This window comes from Phaseolus vulgaris, chromosome 7 (genome assembly GCF_051622355.1).
Source record: "Phaseolus vulgaris cultivar YP4 chromosome 7, ASM5162235v1, whole genome shotgun sequence".
NCBI classification, from domain to species: Eukaryota; Viridiplantae; Streptophyta; class Magnoliopsida; order Fabales; family Fabaceae; genus Phaseolus; species Phaseolus vulgaris.
In genome coordinates, this window is record NC_143504.1 from 52132431 (window position 1) to 52152053 (window position 19623).

The 19623-nt window shown below is 32.6% G+C and overlaps 3 protein-coding genes across 9 annotated transcripts; 1 reads left to right on the forward strand and 2 right to left on the reverse strand.

The window, feature by feature from the left end:
• Positions 1-4298: 4298 nt before the first annotated feature.
• Positions 4299-6652, reverse strand: LOC137830087 (xaa-pro aminopeptidase P). Its single transcript, XM_068637217.1, has 3 exons — positions 6446-6652; positions 6183-6331; positions 4299-4601 (listed from the first exon to the last, which is right to left on the reverse strand). The coding sequence occupies exons 1-3, from the start codon at positions 6570-6572 to the stop codon at positions 4524-4526; spliced, it is 354 nt and encodes a 117-aa protein (XP_068493318.1). The 5' UTR covers positions 6573-6652; the 3' UTR covers positions 4299-4523.
• Positions 6653-9232: 2580 nt separating this feature from the next.
• On the reverse strand, positions 9233-9692 carry LOC137828194 (uncharacterized). The gene has a single exon (XM_068634662.2). It carries the CDS (start codon positions 9687-9689, stop codon positions 9453-9455), a length of 237 nt encoding a protein of 78 aa, XP_068490763.1. The 5' UTR covers positions 9690-9692; the 3' UTR covers positions 9233-9452.
• Positions 9693-12210: 2518 nt separating this feature from the next.
• LOC137830089 (callose synthase 3) lies at positions 12211-16729 on the forward strand. 7 transcript variants are annotated; one of them, XM_090305491.1, is made up of 10 exons: positions 12243-12539; positions 12760-12841; positions 13264-13404; positions 14415-14456; positions 14817-14939; positions 15044-15182; positions 15498-15837; positions 15969-16016; positions 16108-16168; positions 16373-16729. In XM_090305491.1, the coding sequence occupies exons 5-7, from the start codon at positions 14910-14912 to the stop codon at positions 15557-15559; spliced, it is 231 nt and encodes a 76-aa protein (XP_090161617.1). In that variant the 5' UTR covers positions 12243-12539; positions 12760-12841; positions 13264-13404; positions 14415-14456; positions 14817-14909; the 3' UTR covers positions 15560-15837; positions 15969-16016; positions 16108-16168; positions 16373-16729. The 7 variants fall into 7 exon arrangements, 5 of the variants coding, with proteins under 5 accessions (XP_090161617.1, XP_090161616.1, XP_090161614.1 ...); XR_011084151.2 differs by lacking the exon at positions 14817-14939 and having other exon boundaries at positions 12211-12539; XM_090305490.1 differs by having other exon boundaries at positions 16108-16729.
• The last annotated feature ends 2894 nt before the right edge of the window (positions 16730-19623 follow it).

Consider the following 19623-nt stretch of genomic DNA (forward strand, 5'->3'; position numbering starts at 1 on the left):
ATTCCAAATTTTTTGGAATTTCTGTCTCATCTCAGAATGGCTATTTTTTTTAATTTTTATATCAGATTGCGTGGTTTGCAGAAATGCTATGTTTTCTGGGTGTCACTTTCTTTCAGAAATTCAGATGAAAATTCAGATGAAACTGTAATTGTGTGTATAACTGGATGCATGTGGTGCCAAATGAGATGTCATAGTTGGATCAAAAGGAAGAACTTGCATATTCCTTAATCCAGAGCCAACCAAAAAAAAAACATTATTTTAGTTTTTTATTTTTATTCTTTTGCTTTATTTTCTGCCTTTGGTCTTATCGAAATCAAAGCAAACGGCCAAAAGAGAAAGGAAAAAAACAACAATGACCCTTTCAATTCAACGCCCTAATAATTGAACCCATGTATGTGTCAGCTAGTTCAATTTCCAAATCACCAACTTAGATTTATTCAAATTCTGAACTCTCAATTTCAAGAAGGTCGAGATAATCTCATCAAATATCCATGTCATCTTACCTAAATGTTGATAAACCCAATATTAAAAAATATTTGTTCAATTGTACTAACTGAATAATTTTTAGAATAAATTGTAATTTTAATCTCCTTTATTTTTTATTCAGGGTTTTAATCCTTTCATATGTTTTACGACTTTAGTTTCCACGAATTTATTTTTATATACTTCTAGTTCAATTTTTAATTTTACATATGGTTTTTTAATTAATTAAATTACTTTGTGGTGATACATTTTATATATAGGTATATTGGAGACCACACATTAATAGAAATAAAATTTCATAATATATAAACGAGTGTAAATCTTATCTTAATAATTAATTTTGTAATTAAATTTAAAAGTACACTTATTACTATGGTATCAGATCATTTGTAATTAATCCTAATAAGAGTTTGTTAGTCTTATCAGGTCATTTGCTATCGTATTACCCATATATATAGTGTATAAGTATATCGAAAGAGAAAACTTAAAATATTGTTGGAGATCCCACGTCGACTAGAGATTAGAGTCTTTCATTGTATATAAGTGGGTGCAAACCTCAACTTCATGAGTCGGTTTTATGGAGTTGAGTTAGGCTTAAAGTTCACTTCCAAATATGGTATGTTTATCAGGCCACACGTCATCGGACCGCTATCGGACCACCCATAATATATATTATATATAAAGTTAGAAATTAGAGAAAAGTTGTATATTTTGAAAATATAAAAACTAAACTAAAAAAATAATAAATAAAAGATTTAAGAGAATACAAATCTAAAATTGAACTTACTTTGGATTATGTACTTTTTTATTATTGTGCAGCTTTAGTTTTGCAATGAGAATTAAGATAAAGAAAAAGTGGAATCGAAGTCACATGGAGAGATTAAAGAGAGAGCACAGCCATAAGTGCAACCTAATAAGAGTTGTTTGGTTGGTTTAGCAATAAGTAGCAGTTAAGCCCAAGCTTTGATGAGATTAAGATTAGATAGGAAGAAGAGGAAGAGAATAGTGGAAGTAATAAACGACAACATAAGAATTACTTTTGAGTTGTCAGAGTCCAACGACAACGCCCTCAAACAAAGAGTGGTCACATTGGGTTGGGCCCAAAACCAGTACGCGACAAAATGTGTGTCAAACAAACCACCTTCACCCATTTTCATTCAATGAACATCGTGTGGAGATACCCTGCTGCCTCACACAACGCAAACTATTTAATATCCATTGTTGCTTCATGTTTTTCTTTTATGCTCTTTTTCTTTAGCACATTATCTTACATCATTTTACATTATAGCACTTGGTTGCTTAGTTTTGTTCGGAATAGTTACAGAGGTATTAGTTATTATTGTAGAAAACAAAATTGGAGGAAGACTTTTGGTGGCTGTTGTGGTGGTTCCTTGGTGTTGAGGTGGTTGAGAAAAAAGGCAAAAGAAAAAAAAATGGGAAACAAACAAAGGGGAAAGGGTTGTGGTACAAATACAACAACTACTATTTTGGGGTGTGGGCCCAAAGTGTCCCTTACCACACGTGGCCTCTTCGAATGATGGACAAAAACTCTTGATGTATAGGGTCCCCTACCCTCCCTGATCCCCCACTCCTGTGGATCTATGACTAATACTTTTGACACAACAATTTTAGGATAATACTTCTTGTCTTTATTTCCCTCAACTATTTGCTAAACGTCAATGTGTACAGAAAAATGACAAAAATCAAGTGAAAGATATATCATCATGGAATCTCATAACCCTTCCCTTCTCTGTAACTGCCCTCTGTTCCTCATTGCTTTCTTTCAATATCCTTTATCTACCTATCTCTCCATGTAAAAATAATTTTTTTTAAAGATAATTTGTCCCTAAAATTACTAAATAAAAATATGCATGTGCAGGGTCTTTTTGATTTAAAATGTATTATAATCATACCGAAATATAAGGACGAAAAGCTTTCTAGCTTATTTAGAACTTTAATCAGCGTGCAGCATAAAAAAAAATAGTAAATTGCATTCTCACCATCCTCCAAATAGAAAAATTTAAACCGAAAGTGTGGAACGAGTATCTCCGATCCTTAAACTCTACACTCTAACTCAATATAACAGTAAAAGAACTTTTAAGATTAATAACTCAGATGCTGCAGTGGTCATTTAAAAGCCAATTTTGCATAATGATGAAACTTGACCGAATGAAAACAAAGGAGCAAAAGTCTCCGTGCTCGGCCCATAATAACAAAATCGAATAACCCTACAGCCTCAACTGACTTCAAAAGCCCAAACATTAAATAATAATGGGTCATTTCTTTTGCCGTCTCTCTTTGGGCAGTTTCTCCCTGCACCATATCATTTTAAACATGTACCCAACATAAATTTTAAAATCCAATATTGTCCTTAACTTTTTTTGAAATGCTACAAAGAAGTATTATCTTACTGTGGTGTGCGTTTTGAAACCTTTATATTTTTGGAAATGCTACAGAGGAGTGTTGTGTTAATGTGGTATGGGTTTTGAATGAAAGTGGTGGTGGTGTAGTGAGTTGCAACAGTGACAATGGTGTAGTGATTTTATTTTGTGACAATGGTGCTCACTTCTCCTTCTCTCTAAGCAACCATCTTTCTCTTTGCTGCTACCTTGCAACAAGCTTAGTGATGGGTTGGGTGCAAATACAATGTTGTTGGGGTGTAGGGTTGTATGGTTCATACAATGTTCATTGCTAATGGGTTGGGTGCAAATACAGTGTTATTGAGGTGTATGGTTTTATGGTTCATAAAGTGTTCATTGCTAATGGGTTGGATGCAAATACAATATTGTTGGTTGTAAGATTTTATATCATGAAGGACAAATAAATCTTTTAAAATAATATTATTGGGTGCAGTCTTAATTGATATGGTGCAGGAAGAATCTGCCCTCTCTTTGCCATCGCAGTCACCATTATCTATGTTATATCATGGATGAACTTAAAAGAAGAAAATATTTTATATTGTCAAATACATTTTCAAATTGTATAATCCAAAAATTATATTTTTTATAAAATAAAGTTTCTTAATTATGTAATCTAAAAACACTCGAATTAAACGACAGATTATGCCATCTAAAAACTTTTTCTCATGAAAAAAAAATATCAATCAAATTGCATAATCCAAAAGCCATAAAAGTTTCTAAATTACATCCAAAAATATTGTAGTCAAAAGAATTTCCCAATTGTACAATTCAAAACTAAAAAGAATTGAGAATTTCTTGATTGCACAACCGAAAAGTCAAAAATATTTTCAAAAATATTTTTGTATTACATAATCTAGAAATCAAAAATAGTTTCCAAAAGCCTTTTTTTATGAAAAAATGACTTTCCATCATCTTTTAGGGACAATGTGAACATGTTCATATTGATTGAAATTCAGAAGGAAAATATGGTACTGGAAAAAGAAATCCCCTAAATAATGACTCAACGAAAATTAGAGCCCAAACATTAATTATATGCATGATCATCAAATAAAAATTCCAAGAATTGCCAGTAGCGAAGACAACCATAAATACTTTACCAAAAAAATAATGCCTCACCAAAAAACTACCAAGAATTAGATAAATAGCTAATTTTATGTTATTTTTCATGTGATAGCTAATGCTGCTTAACATTAGTTTTATTATAAAAAAACACAGTATTTAATCAATCACGGACCAATTAACAACAACCAGAAAAGACTGCAATAGCATCTTTGGATTTAACCGCAGCCATCTGAACTAAATGAAAGCATCTCGGACTCCAAAGCCCTCAATAATATTATTTTCGCCAAAAACAAGTGATGCATCACATAATATGGAATAATGCCACCGGGGATATGAAGTAACAAACAAAAACTGTCAATTAAGACAAGTCCATTGTACATAACTGGTGTAAATGCCACACTCTGTTCGGAAGAGATAAATGAGGTGAAAAGATGTGTGGTCTCTAAAGAAAGTGACTTCATCTTTTCATGTAAAGTCGAGCATTGCCATTCTGCTTCTGTTGCTAAACATTAGCAATATGATCTAACAAACAGTGACTACATACTAGTTAGAAACCAATCAAGCTTTGATGGACTCAACACGAGGCCTCCATAATCCCAGCCTGTACTTGTGTGTGTATTTCAATATTAACTTCCTCTGCAAAGCACAAACTAGCCGTTAGGAAGAGTTTGCAGGTTAACTGAACAATTTGTATATCTTGTCGCCAAATGAAATCATTGTATCATAAAATCAAAGTACAAAAAACCCAATCCTAACAGAAGGTGAAGATCGTTTCAGTCCCAATCAACAAGTTATGATTGAAAATCTGACCTGAATTGTCTCACAAGAACTGACTACCACGACAAGGAGTCATTTTACTTCCAATATTAGAGTCAATAACAGCCCTATGTAAGCTCATAAAGCCTGACTTTGTTTTAATTGATGGAAATCACATGCCTTAAGACATCTAAGATGCCTGAATATAACCGTGTACCTAACTAAGGTAGTGTGCCAGGGTAAAGGTGACAATAGTGCATCAAACATCTTAGAAAACACAGATAGATGCAGAAAACCGAATCACTTAACTATGTGTAGATGTGACCCTTTTCTACTAGCATGTTAGGGACCGTCCAATGGCTTTGATGACAGGGCAGAAGGGAATTTATAGAAAAGGTAGCAGGCATTGAGGAGAATAAATTTTGTCAAGGACAGGAAAATCTACAGGTTCAAAAGTCATACAGATTTTCAGATCTGTAATTTATGTCAAATACCAGTTCTCAAAAGCATAAACCGTTGAATAATGATGCACGAATGACTTTATTAATGTCTAACAAATTATTTTGTAAAACACGGTGCACTATGAGCCCTATACAGCTTCTAAAACGCCCCTTGATAATCTTACCATCAAGGCCCTCAATTTTGATAAATTTTACATAAATCATAGTCAGTCATGTTCACTTTAATGGATCATTTAATATAGGAGACAGAAACAAATGGAAAATGACATCTCCTGATATTGGAAGAGATGAATGCTCAGCTCCTCATTTTCCCTTCCCTCAATTCCCCTCCAACCAAACAAAATGTAAAGTTACAATGCCAGTCATAAGATTCAACGATTTAAACACAAATTTGCCTGCATAGTTAAGGTACAAACCATGACACAATTCGACATAGATTGAACTAATAACATAACAAGTCAATCCAGTGACTTCAACAGGCGTTACTAAATACAAATCAAGCGGATCACACAGCACCCAAAAATCTTGAACTTGAGGTAGAGGTAGTTGATTCCGTTACAAATTAGTTGTCATAGTTGATTGATTGCAACTTAAGTACGTGTGTAAATAGCTGATGTGATCAAATAGTTCTTCGGTTAACTACATTTATCTTTGTGTCTGAGACTCAGCCTGTATTAGTTTTAGTTTTAATCTCAATTATCAGTATTCGCCAATCTCCCTTCATTGTTATTTATTACCATGTTCACATAACGCGCACAATAACTAGCATTTTTTCACATATGGACCTGCAACAGTGGCAACTCTTATTGAGGTCATCATCCAAATTCTACTTTTGGAGAATTGTCAAATTCTTATCCACTAATAGGGAAAAAATATCACTCTATCTACGAATTCGGCAAGATCAATGAATTAATTTCACATATTAAGTTAAAGAAGCAGAAAGCAATAGTGAAGCAGAAGAAGAAATGGAGCGAAAGTGTAGGGAACAAGGAATACATACATGTTTGCAAGGAATACCGAGCTTCTTGAGCTTGAGGGTGCGAGTGACAAGAAGCTTCTGGAAATCTCCGATTTCGGATTCGAGCTTGGGAACGTGAGACTCAACCCCTTTCCCAATTCCGTTTAGGAACTCAGGTATTCCAACCTTCACTGCATATAGCGCCAATCAAAACCATTAATAACTCGCTTACGGCTTAGGGCGTGTTTGTTTGTTTGTTGGTTAGTGGTGAGTGCAGCAAGGACGAGAATAGAGAAAGAGATTACCAACATAGAGGGATGATTTGGAGAAGAATCTAGAAGAAGAATAAGGCGTAGAGTGTGGGAGTGTTGAGATCAAATTAGCACCTCCTTTGGTGATGATTCTCTGCAACTGCAACCATGCCATTGCCATTTTTCTCTTCAACTTTTAGCCAAATACCTCCCAAGCTTCCCCAGGCACGGTAGGTTCATACAGGGTTTCGACTTTGGAGTTTCCTACTGTGTCTTGGTATACCGGCCCAAACATGAGGTTAGGCCCGTTTTTTCATTTTCGTGTAACCAAAAACCCCTAGGTAGTTTCTTCCTGCACCCCTACATTTTTCTTCCTGCACTCCCATAATGTTGTGAAACTGCCCTTAATACTTTTTAAAAATCCTAAAATGCACTTTAACTGTATTTATTTTTTTGCATTCTAGATTATGAAATCCGGAAAAATTTTGGATTGGCACTTCCAGTAAAATTTCAGATCAATGAATCTGTAATTCAAAATATGCATTTCACATTCAAGAAAAGCATTTCAGATTCACCAATCCGTAACAGAAATATGCATTATGGATTCATAAATTCATAATTAAAAAAAAAACATTTTGGATCCACCAATCCATAACAGAATTAGGCTTGATTAAGTTCTGGATGGATGAATTCATAACACACTCACAGATTCTGATTTCCAGTAAGTACGATGTTTTTTTTCAAATAAAAGGTCAATGTCACTTTTTGGATTTAGAAAACTGTGGGAATACAGGAAGAAAAACGTAGGGATCCAGAAAAAAAAAAAAAAAACCGAACCATATTAAATTGAAAAAAACTTAATTAGGTTTTAAATTCCTTTTAAATTTGGGTAGTACTTATTAAAAAAAATATTCAACTAAGTATTTAAAATTTGTATACTTTTTAATTGAGTATCTAAAAAAAATTATACTTTTTAATGAGTATATGTTGTTTAATGTTAACGTTAATTGTGTTGATATATTATCTTGCATCTTGCGTGTCTTCCTATACAAATTAGAAAAATGATATATTAAGCATTTTATAAATTTGGATGTTTTTAATAGAGTGTTCAAATTTTTATATTTTTAAAATTGAGTTTTTAACATCAAATAGGGTGATCTGGTCATCTAATTTTGCAGTCTGAACAATAAAAACATGAGATTCTGTAATCTCTTAATTTCATATATCAAATGACACTGTTTCTCGTCTTTCAAATGATTTTTTAAATTTTGTTAGTATTTAATTTAAAAAAAATGAAACAATGTCATTTATTATAAAGATAATTAGGGTTTTAATGTTATCAAAGTTTGTGATATTATACTTAAGACTACAAAAATAATTTGTCACATCACTTCAATTTATAGTAAAATAAAACAACATAGACTTAATATAAATATTTTAGATATTTAATAGAATGATTTTTTTTAAATGAGACTTAAATAAAAATACTTAAATTTATGTCATTTTTATTTTTATATATTGAAACGTGTAAGTAATGATGATGCACTATAATAGTCAGGTTAGGTCAATTGTTATAAAAAGTAAACACTACACAACTATGACAGAATCCAAAGATATAAAATTATTGGATATAGAATAAAAAATTATAAAAGAAACATAATTAAAAATAATCAAAATTTATTGGACACTCGAAACTTAATTAAGTAAAAAAATTACTACCATTTATGGAAAGTTTTGTTTCACGTGGTTAATTTAATATTTTATTTTTAAAATGTGTAAATATCATGATAACATATAAAAAATTACATAATATGTATTTGGAATTATTCTTCGATCAAGTTTGAAGTTTTACTTTATAATTTATTTTTATTAAATACAATAACAATGAAATTTCATATAGACAATGTTTGTTTTTTTATTAATTTTTGAATAAGTTGCCAGTTAGTAATATGTTTGGTTCGTGGTTTGATAATGAGTTTGAGGATGGAGAAGCAGGTGGTATGGATATTGGTGATGGAAAGTATAACCAATGTTATTTTACATTCATACTCTCACTCTGCTTCTTCAAATTTTTTATGATTAAAGAATGACAATTTTATCGTGAAAGAGTAAAATTATAATTAATTTTTCGATAACAACAAAAATCAATTTTACAATTCTTTATTTTCTTTAGTAGAATCGATATCAATTGATATCAATATTATCTTTTATATTATTTTCTTTGAACAATTGATATCAAGATTATAATATTATATTTATTTGAAGCATAATCAATTATCTGAGTACTTTTTTTTAAGAAGGAACATCAATTTTATACTTTTTATAGCTCTATGTCCTAAGTTTATTTTGACGATAAGCATTGAACTATGAACTCCTTGGGAATGAGTTATAAAAGTCATCTTATGGTATCAAATAAATGCCCTGAGTTATGAAAGTTGTCGTATTGAACAATAAAAGAAATTTGTACACCAAAATAAGGAAAAGAATAAATGACATTAAATAATACAAATAACAAGTATGAGTTGAGAAATAAATGTCACTCTCTTCAACAACATTTCCATATAGACTTCTTGCATTCAGATAATAAGATAAATAATGGAAAAATGTTAAAGATATTCAATTGTGTGTAGTCATGATGCCAGTTAAAGATATACTTGAAAACTCTTATACTTATAATAATATAATAATATTTTAAATTAAAAGATAAATTAAATATATTTAAAATATTAATTCTTCGGATTGTTAAAGTGAAATTTTTATTGTGGTGTCAAGCTGTGTGTATAGCTGAGTTGTCAAAGGATAACACAACATCATTTCCTCCGTCAACAAAAAAAACAAAAATGTAGGAAACAGATATTAGATTAAAAATGTAGGAAACAGATACTAGATTTTCAGAGGATCACGCATTTTAAACACCACTAATTTTCTCCTTTACTTTCTTATACACATGGATCTAGAACTCTGAGAACAGTACATAAAATTGAAAAAAGCATAAAATTTGGAGTAGGGCAAAAATGAAAATGGGAAAGGAAGATTGAGGCCTAGAGGTTGAGATATGAGATCAAATGGTACAGCCACAGAATAAGAAAAAAAAGCATAGCATCGAAACGAGAGCGACGGATTCCAACGCCGTCACCACTCTCCACACCACCTCGTCCACAATTGACACGCTCATTGTCCCCGACCACCTCAGCAATCTCATTGGCGACCACTGAGGAGTTATGTACGATGCCAATGTTCCTGGCCAGGACGACACCGTTGAGAGCTCCCACATTGGCCAACGGAATGTTGAACCCATTTCCTTTTTGACAAAAAGGGTTTTTAGAGTGGGTATTTATGGATTCCAAATATTACTGTTTATATTAATCACAGTAAACAGTAATATTTAATGGTAAAAATTCAAAATAATTGTTAAAAAATTGAGAAATGACCATGTGAATTATACAGTTCATTTTGAAAGTGATTTAATTAAGTAATTTTTTATGTGTGTCGGAGAATGACCTACGAGTGGATTGTTCCGGCATAAATTGCGGTACAAGACGTTATGGACAGTCCACCAAAGTTCCCATCAAATCAAAATTAACACCTAATAAGACAAAATAAGTTTTTTTTTTTTCTTTCATGAAGCAAAGCGGGAGAAATTTGAATTTAAACAAAAAGTTTGTTTTGTTTTTAAATGATGGTTTCAACATTTGGAGGAATAATAGTTCCTACCTACTTTCGAAAAACTTAAGTTAAATCAAACTAAAAGTTTATCTCCTTATTCATCATTACTGTATGATCATTCAAGTCATTTTTTATAGATCATATACTAGGGAGAGATTGAATATTTTTTTATAATACATTTATATCAATATAAAATCTATAATAATATATAAAGAGATTCTCATTTTTTAGTATAAAATTTTTGTTTTATAATCTTATTCTTTATAATATTAAAATAAAATAAATTAAAAAAAATCCAATTTCTTACAATTTTATATTGTAAATAACTAGTTTTTTATTTTCAAATAATTCTTCTCAATACAAAATGACGTACACAATAACATATACAATAAAAAATTACAATAAAAAACTACATACACAGTAAAAAAGCTTACATACTATAAGAATATACTCAATTATTTTTATAATTTAATAAATAAATTTATTAATAATAATTTTACTTCTTATAAATTATAGATAAATTCAAATAGACTCATGAACATTAATTTTTTTTAATCTTTTATTTAAGGAAAAAATTATTTTTATGATTATAAGATAATTATACTCTAAATTAGTGTATTTATTTATATATATGTAATGACATTTGTAAATTTACATCATATATAAATTAAATGAAATTAAAATTGTTATATTATAAAATAGAACAAAGATGAACCAAAAAGAACAAAGATGAACAAAAGAGTAAAAGGAAGGAAAATGAGAATGAATATCTCTTTTATTATTCAATAAAATCAAAACAAATAGTTTGGATATATAAGTCGTACACTCATTTTAGGTTTGGCTAAAGAAAGAAATAATCAATCAATCAATATATGTTGAGGTGAAGAAGTGTCAATTCTTCATGCTACGCATAAATGAAGAATATTTCCATCAAGCTCTTCATCAAGTGACGAAGATTCTCGATATGACATTGAAAACGATGTCGTGGAAGGGAAGCTGGTGTCGGTCGACAAAGGTGCTGCTGATGTGATGAAGGATGTCGGCGATGGAGGAAAGAATGTTGCTACAGTCCAAAACGAGTCAAAACCGTCCTTTAAAGAGATATTTGAACCACTCTAAGATGAGAATATACCGGACGTGGGCCGAAAACAATGTTTAGCTTGTACTTATTTTTTACTTGCTCCACGATCAATCAATACCTTTTAATTTGGTTTATTCTTATATTCTGAACTTATGATACATTCTGATAATGTCATTAGTATCTTTGCATTTTGATTATACTTCTGCTCAATCAGACGACCAAGTTCTTACCTAAATAGTTTGAATAAAATACTCAGTAAAGTCTAACCGAGCCTATTAATTTCGAACAATGTAATTTAAATTTATGTGATACTTTATTGATTCAAGTGGCCCTGCCCGATAGTTACGAATAATAGCTAATCGATTAAGCGGTAAAATGTAAGAATGTGTTATTCTAGGCTTAGGTTTATTCTTGATAAACTAATGAATGTTAGTTAAGTTTATTTTATTCTAACCGCTTTAATTGTTATTTATCTTGATCCGATCTGGTCGCCATAGGCAATAATTTATGTTGTTCAGATCGTGGTTAACGATAATAACTGAATTCGGTCGACGTTAGTCGCGTCATAGCGATGGCCTTTTCAGAGTTATTTGCGATAACTATTCTTAAAATAATAAAATATATGAGTCGAGGTTAGATTCTCGATAAATGCAATTGGAGTTAGGATTCCTTAATTATATGTCGACCACCCCCTAGGTGATGGTTATCTAGACCGGTTGAGGAGTTAGCCTCAATGAACTCGATTGGAGTTGAAACTCCTACTAACGTGATAACAAAAGAATTTTTAAAGTGTCTCGTTAAAACCTTCTCGCACTACAAAAAAAACGTGTATAAAGTGGCGATTTTAATATGGCGGTTATTAATAACCGCCACAATCTGCCGTATAATACGACATTTTAGTAACCGCCACAATGATCCTTTAGAATATGGCATTTTTAACTGCCATAATTATCCTTCAAAATAAAATTCCCGCCTTTGCTTTCCCTCCTACATCATTCTTCTTTATTTTCAATTTTCTTTTAATTTTTTGGAAATTGATTTTGTTTTTGAAATCAGGTGCGTCCCACTCTTTAGAAACCAACATCTTCCCCCACTCTTCCCCCTGTCTGCCAACTCTCTTCCCTCTTTGTCTGCTAACACGACCCTTACGCGACCTTTGTGAAACCCTCAGGCGACTTTCACGAAACTGTCATGAAACCCTTATGCTACCTTCACTAACCCTTCATCCGTCCTTCACGAAACCCTGAAACCCTAACGCTCACTTCTCTGTCTGCCATTGCTGCCTCCGCGCAAGGTTGTTCCTCTGACCTTCATGAAACCCTAACGTTCACTCCTTTGTCCGCCATTGCCGCCTCTCACTCCTCTGCCCGCCATTGCCGCCTCCGCGCAAGGTTGTTTTAGGTTTGTGCTTGCGCGCCCTAAACCTCTGTCTTGGGAATCTATTGTTTGAAATCATTATAGGTTAAAATTGTTCAAAATCTTACTTCTGATTCTTGTTCATTGATACACTCCTTACAAAATTACAATTTTGATGTGTTTTTGCTTTGTAGTTTACCTCAAATTATATTTTGTATTCTCTTTATCACATAATATATCTGTATAAATTTTTATTTCTCAACAGCTACCCTATGATAGGATTGCAAAGATTGATGAGTTGGGAATTGCTGGAAGCAAGCTGCTGTCTGGATTTCAACAAGCGCTTGGTAATTATACAGAATTTTTTTAGCACGTGTTACTGTAAACTAATGATATTGCTTATTATTCACTTTCGGGGCGTTTGCTTCAAGTCATGATTTATCATTCCCAGGAACGAAGTCTACACAGGAATGTTATAATTGGAAAGTTATTCCTAGGCATATCTAAAATATGTTTGGTTAGCTTTCATATTTCTGATAATACTTTTTAAATTCTAAATTAATTAAAGTAATAAAATAAAATAATGGACTTTATAATGGAGGTTACAAAGTAACTTCTATCATGCATATAAAAATTGTACAAACAAATGTATCCAGCTTTCTAACAAACATAGGAATAAAGATTTGTACTTTCATTTTTCCGGAATGCAAAAGGATTCCATGGAACAAAACGCCTCCTTATTTTATAACTTTTAACTTTAATTGTGCAGAGTTTATTAGGAGGCCTCCTATAGATATGAATTCTAAATTAGTGGAGAAGATAATTGTGGCTAATGAAACTAAGAGAGTTAAAGCCTATATAAATTCTGGATGTAGGAAGCTCAACAACAGTATCCAGAGTTTAACAAACTGTAAGTACTGCTCTTTATTTTTTATTGGGATTGGTTGTCTCATTCCATTATTAGGGTATATCTCTAGACTCAACATGGGCTTAGTGACTCATAAGTACATTTATTTTTCTTAACCCTTTTAATTTAGTATGATGTATTGAGAATGTTGATCTTTATTTGAGTCTGATATTTTAAAAGTGAACCAATACTGTGTTACCAATGAATCTTCTTTATTCTACTTAACAGGAGTATGACAGATTGATTTTCTTTGAGTGCAGTGTTAAGTTAATATTAGATTATTTCATAACTTTTTACAAAACTATACTCATGCAGTTTTACAATAGTTACTCTTTTTATTCATGAATTTTGTTCTCATTAAATTATCCTATTTTTTATTTATTTTGAAAATTTAGCAAAGCATTGTCTTCAAGATCAGTTTGGTTTGGGGTATTCTGCCAGTCATAAAGGATATATGTGTTTATCTTCAACTGGCAGAATCTTTATTTCTAAAGATGACATTTTTAATGAGCATAGTTTCGATATCCACATCTTTTTTCAACCACTTCCACATTAATTCCTCTTTGGTTTCTACCTATATTCCTGAAATATTTCATCCTAATCCTATTGTTCCTGCAACTCCACAAGTGACTCAATCAAATCCAAAACTGTAAAATAAGCTCTTCAAGACTCTTAATGGTGTGCTGCTATGAGTACTAAATAGTTTTATGTATGTAGAAATTTGGTATTCTTTTTTGTATTTTTTATCTTTACATAATAAAATTCGAGTATCAGTGTTTGCTATCAGCTTGCAATTTTGTTTCTTTACATTTATCCTGTCTGCTTTTCTCACTTATTTAGCTTCTCTCTAATTCTTTTATGTGTCTTTGTTCCAAAAAAATATTTGCTTGAATATGCATTGTACAATCTTTTGTGATCAATTCACCGATTAAATTCTACTTATTAATTTATTGCTATTTATTCTGCTGCTGACTATACAACTGTTTCAATATGGCAAAATATGCATACGGAAGTTCACTCATGCACACGTGGACTCTGTAACCATATAAGAAAAGGTATGGCCTCGTGTTTTTGCTTTGTAGTTTTATAAATTTAGTTCTTAGAAGAAAAAGTTGTTTCGAAGTTGAAAATTGATTTATAGATGACATGCATAATATATTTGGTTGATTATATTGGTTATGAAATGCTTTTTTCTGTAAAGAATCATTATGATAATCAATGACTGCTTGGATTTTTTTCTGAAAATGGGAAGAAAATATTCTCCATTTGATTATGATCCTGATTTGAAATGTTAAATGGGTGCTTTTTAAAATTCCCATTGCTGTAAATGAAGTACATTTGGATAGCTACGACTGAAAACCTAAAACATATTCCTGCCACTGGATTTTAAGCCTTGATATATACTTAATCTACAGAATAACAAACCAGTTAACAGGGACAAATGGGTTGGAAAAGTCAATTTTGTTGAGATAAGATCATTTTGGCATATTTTCAGAAGTTTTGATCGCATGTGGGGTTTTTTTATTCTGTGCTTACAGGTAATAATTTGTCTGTTGTCCTTCGCAATCTATGTGTATGATTTTTCCCTTCATTCAATATCTAGCAAAATATATCCATTTCTGAAAGAGCTAATTTATCTTAGGCTATGATTATTGTTGCTTGGAATGGAACTGGGGATCCAAGTGCAATCATTGGGGATCCAAGTGCAATCATTGATGTGAATGTTTTCAAGAAGGTGCTTAGTGTGTTTATAATTGCTGCTATCTTGAAGCTTGGACAAGGTAGGTAATAGCAAATATTACCAGCACATATATTGCTTGTGGATATTTCTCAATAGCCATATTCATATTTTTGTACAAAATTTTAGGCTATATTGCTACTCTGGCTTCTATTCAAGAGCCCTTTGTTCTTCTATTTTAATGCTTGTTTGTTTAACATGCAACTGCTGATAGACATCAGAGGAAGATTTATTTAGTGATTTTTTTTTACTTGCTATTTAAAGGCCATTTTTGTGTACCCACATTGTTTTAAACAATCTTGGCATTATGAAAGTGTAAGTTGCTTATGGTAATAATTTTTACTTTATGTTTATATAGGCAGCTATTCTGGATGTGATCCTCAGTTGGAAATCACAATGGAGCATGTCTATGCATGTTAAGTTGAGATACATTCTAAAAGTTGTTTCAGCTGCAGCATGGGTGATTGTTCTATCAGTTAGTTATGCTTATACTTGGGAAAATCCTCCTGGGTTTGCTCAAACGATACAAAGTTGGTTTGGAAGCAATTCAAAATTCGCCTTCATTCTTTATTATGGTCGTTGTTGTATACCTGTCACCAAATATGCTAGCTGCCATGTTGTTTTTGTTCCCACTCATTCGCCGTTTTCTTGAGAGGTCAAACTATAGGATTGTGATGCTTATGATGTGGTGGTCACAGGTAGGTGATATGGCTACCCTTTTTCCTATGCATACTTTTCGGCTGGTACACATAGGAACAATCATTTTTTGCCTCTGCACCTGAGATATACTGAATTTAAAATAGCTATTTTGATTCTTTGTAATTGGCAGCCTCGACTCTACTAGGGGAATGCATGAGAGCACATTTTCCCTTTTCAAGTAAGAATCTAGTTTTAGAAGTTCCTCTCAATTGTGAATAGTATTATTTTCCTTGGATCTAATCATAATGTATCATTGTTTATAATGTAAGGTACACAATGTTCTGGGTTCTCCTCATAATTACAAAGTTAGCTTTCAGTTACTATATAGAGGTGATGATTTATTTTCATTCATGATTTGTGGATAACTCTAATCTTTCCCTTCTTTTCTTAACTTCCCTTGATTGTAGAAATGAATGTATACTTTTTTGGCCTTAAACTTCAATGTCTTGGTTCTTGTATTTTTTATGACCAACCTTTGTCAAATTGACTTTAGTTTAACTATATCATCTATAATATTAATGTACTAATTTACAGAAAAAATCAGCTTGTGTAGTCCCATTAAATGTGGACCACAATGTCTCAGCTTGTGTACTCAGAAAATGAAGCTCAAGGTTAGGATGCTCATAATTGGCCCGTTGGAATACATGTGGTTGTCAGCTATGATGACAACTTTCAGGCACCGGATGTTGCTAGTGGTGCTCCATCACCAATCCAGAATATAAGATCAAGTGGAGGGAGTAAGACAAATTAGGATTGAGAATTTACTTGTAATATGTTTAGAAAGTGAAACTATTTATATTTTGACAATTTAATTTACTTGTTGTTTGGATTAGTTTGACATTATCAACTTTGTTTTTTCAATGAATGAATGAACTTATCTTTTGATTATTATATTTATCAATTTTAATTATATTATGAAATTAGTTTATGTTATAACTTCATTATATTATGAAACATAATTGTGTAGTGGAATTTAATTATAATATCAAAATAATTAATATTATAAAATCAAATTATAAAATGGAATTAAATAAATTATTATAAATGTTAAAAATAAAATTAAAGTTTAATTATAATATGAAATTAAATAATATTATGAAATCAAATTATAAAATAGAATTAAATAAATTATTATAAATATTAAAAATAAAATTAAATATTTAATATTCGAATTATGACAGTTATAAAATGTATTATAAATGTCATACTGTATCAAGTGGCGGCGGTTAAAAATGTCATTATTTACGTTAGAATTGGTTTACCCAGTTTTAAAATTACGACATTTATAACTAACGCCAATTACATGCTTAAAACCGCCACTTTATACAATGCATAATATGGCGTCTGCTACAACGGTTCTCAATTGACCGCCACATTAAACTTTGTGGCGGGAAGAATTCTGGCGGTACGAAAATAACCGCCGCATTATACACGTTTTTTTGTAGTGTCGGTCGAAAACCCTCCTTAGGGATAAAACAACCGAGCAAGGAAATAGTACATTGTTTTATTGAATTTTCATCAACTGTAATAAAATTTGAGATGTGTGGTATTCCACATTCTCGGTACATTTTTCCCTGATAAAAATTCTAAATAATATGCGTCGTCGACCGCTGTGTTTGCAATGTGGAATGGTCATTCCCAATTGCTTTAGAACTTACCATCTTTTTTCCAGACGTCACTGCGCATTCGCCAGACCAAGTCTCTCTTATGGAAGTTTCTTAACTTCACCTTCGAATTATATCTTCTTGTCGCCCGCACTTTGCATGCTTCTTTTCTTATTCTACTTTTGTATTTGAGTTTGTTGATGAGGTCAAGGTCGACCAACAAACTTTCTTTATTCAAATCCAAATCTAGTGTTTAGCGTCATAGGGAGGGCTTTCCTACTTCAATGGGGATCATGGCTTCCGTCCCATAGGTCAAACTATATGGGATTTACTGCGTAATGGACTGTGGTGTACATCGGTAAGCCCATAAGACTTCGAGAAGCTCCTTGGTCCATTTACCTTTGTCTGGGTCAAGTCTATTTTTCAATTCATTAAGAATAATTTTGTTGTCGATTTCGGCTTGGTCGTTGGTCTGCGGGTTCTCCACTAAGCTTGTGATATGTTTGATATCAATCTTTTCATAGAATTCAGTCAATCCTCGGTCGATGAATTGTCGACGATTATCAGTTATGACAACATGTGATATTTCGAATCGACACACAATATTTTTCTAAACAAAATTTTGAACATTCTGTGCGGTAATGACCGCTAAGGGTTCAACCTCTATCCATTTAGTAAAATAATTTATGCCTACCAACAAAAATTTACACGATTCTTTACCTAGAGTAAAGGGTCCGATGATATCCATCCCTCACTTCACAAACGACCACGAGGAGAGAATGTAATGAAGATTCTCAGTTTTTTTGTGAGATAAACTACCCTACTCTTAACACTTAACACATTTATGCACAAACTCTGTATAATCACCCTGTACGGTCGGCCAATAATAGCCTGCTCGTAGTACTTTGGTTGTCATTGTCCGAGCTCCCGAATGGGTACCACATACCCCCTTGTGTATCTCCCACATGACATAAATGGCTTGCTCGGGGGTGATACATTTTAAAAGTGGACAAGTGTAACCTCGCCAATAGAGATCTTGATCTACGAGTAAGAATCGGGCGGCCTGTTGCCTCATTACTTTCTCCAAATGCCCCCCGCAGTTCTCAACTGTCAAAGACTGTTTGATGGGTGTCATCCAGCTCGATTGTACATCAGTCGCCATACACTCTCCTGAGCTAACGTTGGGATTGCTCAAGGTCACATAAGTGACTGATCGATGAAGTCCTTTCTTCTTAGCAGTTGCTAGGCGGGAAAACATATCAACTTGAGTATTATGTTCCTGACGGATATGTTGGATTGTCACCTTGGTGAAATTTGCAATTAGGCCTTACACAAAATGATAATATTGCTGCAATAACGTCTCTTTGACCTTGAATTCCTCTTTAAGTTGGTCGACCACTAGTTGAGAGTCACTTTTACATATGAGATTTTTCACCTCCAAATCAAGAGCGAGGTTAAGACCGGCTATGATAGCTTAATACTCGGCCTGATTATTGGATGTCTTAAACTCAAACTTCAGAGCTTGCTCGATGAGAACGTCACCTGGTCCTTCGAGTACCACCCTGCACGATCTGTTATTAGAGGAACCGTCAACATGCAGAGTCCATGGGGAGTGTTCCTCCTCAAGTGGCCAAGGACTAAGCTCAACTGTAAAATCAGCTAAAGCTTGTGATTTAATTGCCCCCCTGGGCTGATGTTGAATATGGAATTTTGACAACTCTATTGCCCATCCTATCATTCGTCTGACCAAGTTTGGCTTTGCCAGTATCTTCATTGTGGGGTAGTTAATTCTTACTATAATGCGATGATTTTGAGAATACATGTGCATTCGTCGTGTTGTTATTACTAAGGTCAAACGACCTTTTCAATCATCTGGTACCGGACCTCGACACCGTGAAGTTCTCGATTGATGAAGTACACTATCGTTCTTCTTTCACCACTTCTTCAACCAATACTGCATTGATCACCTCCTTCGAGACATCAAGGTAAATGATTATAAATTCTTTAGCGTTTGACTTTTGTATGACCAGAGGAGACGCCAGAAAAGCTTTCAACTGAAGGAATATTCCTTCGTATTTGTTGGTCCATCAAAATTTATATGCCTTTCATAACAACTGTCCGATGGGTTTAGTCTTTTCTGCTAGTTTTGGCACAAACTTGGAAAGTGTTGTGAGTCGGTCG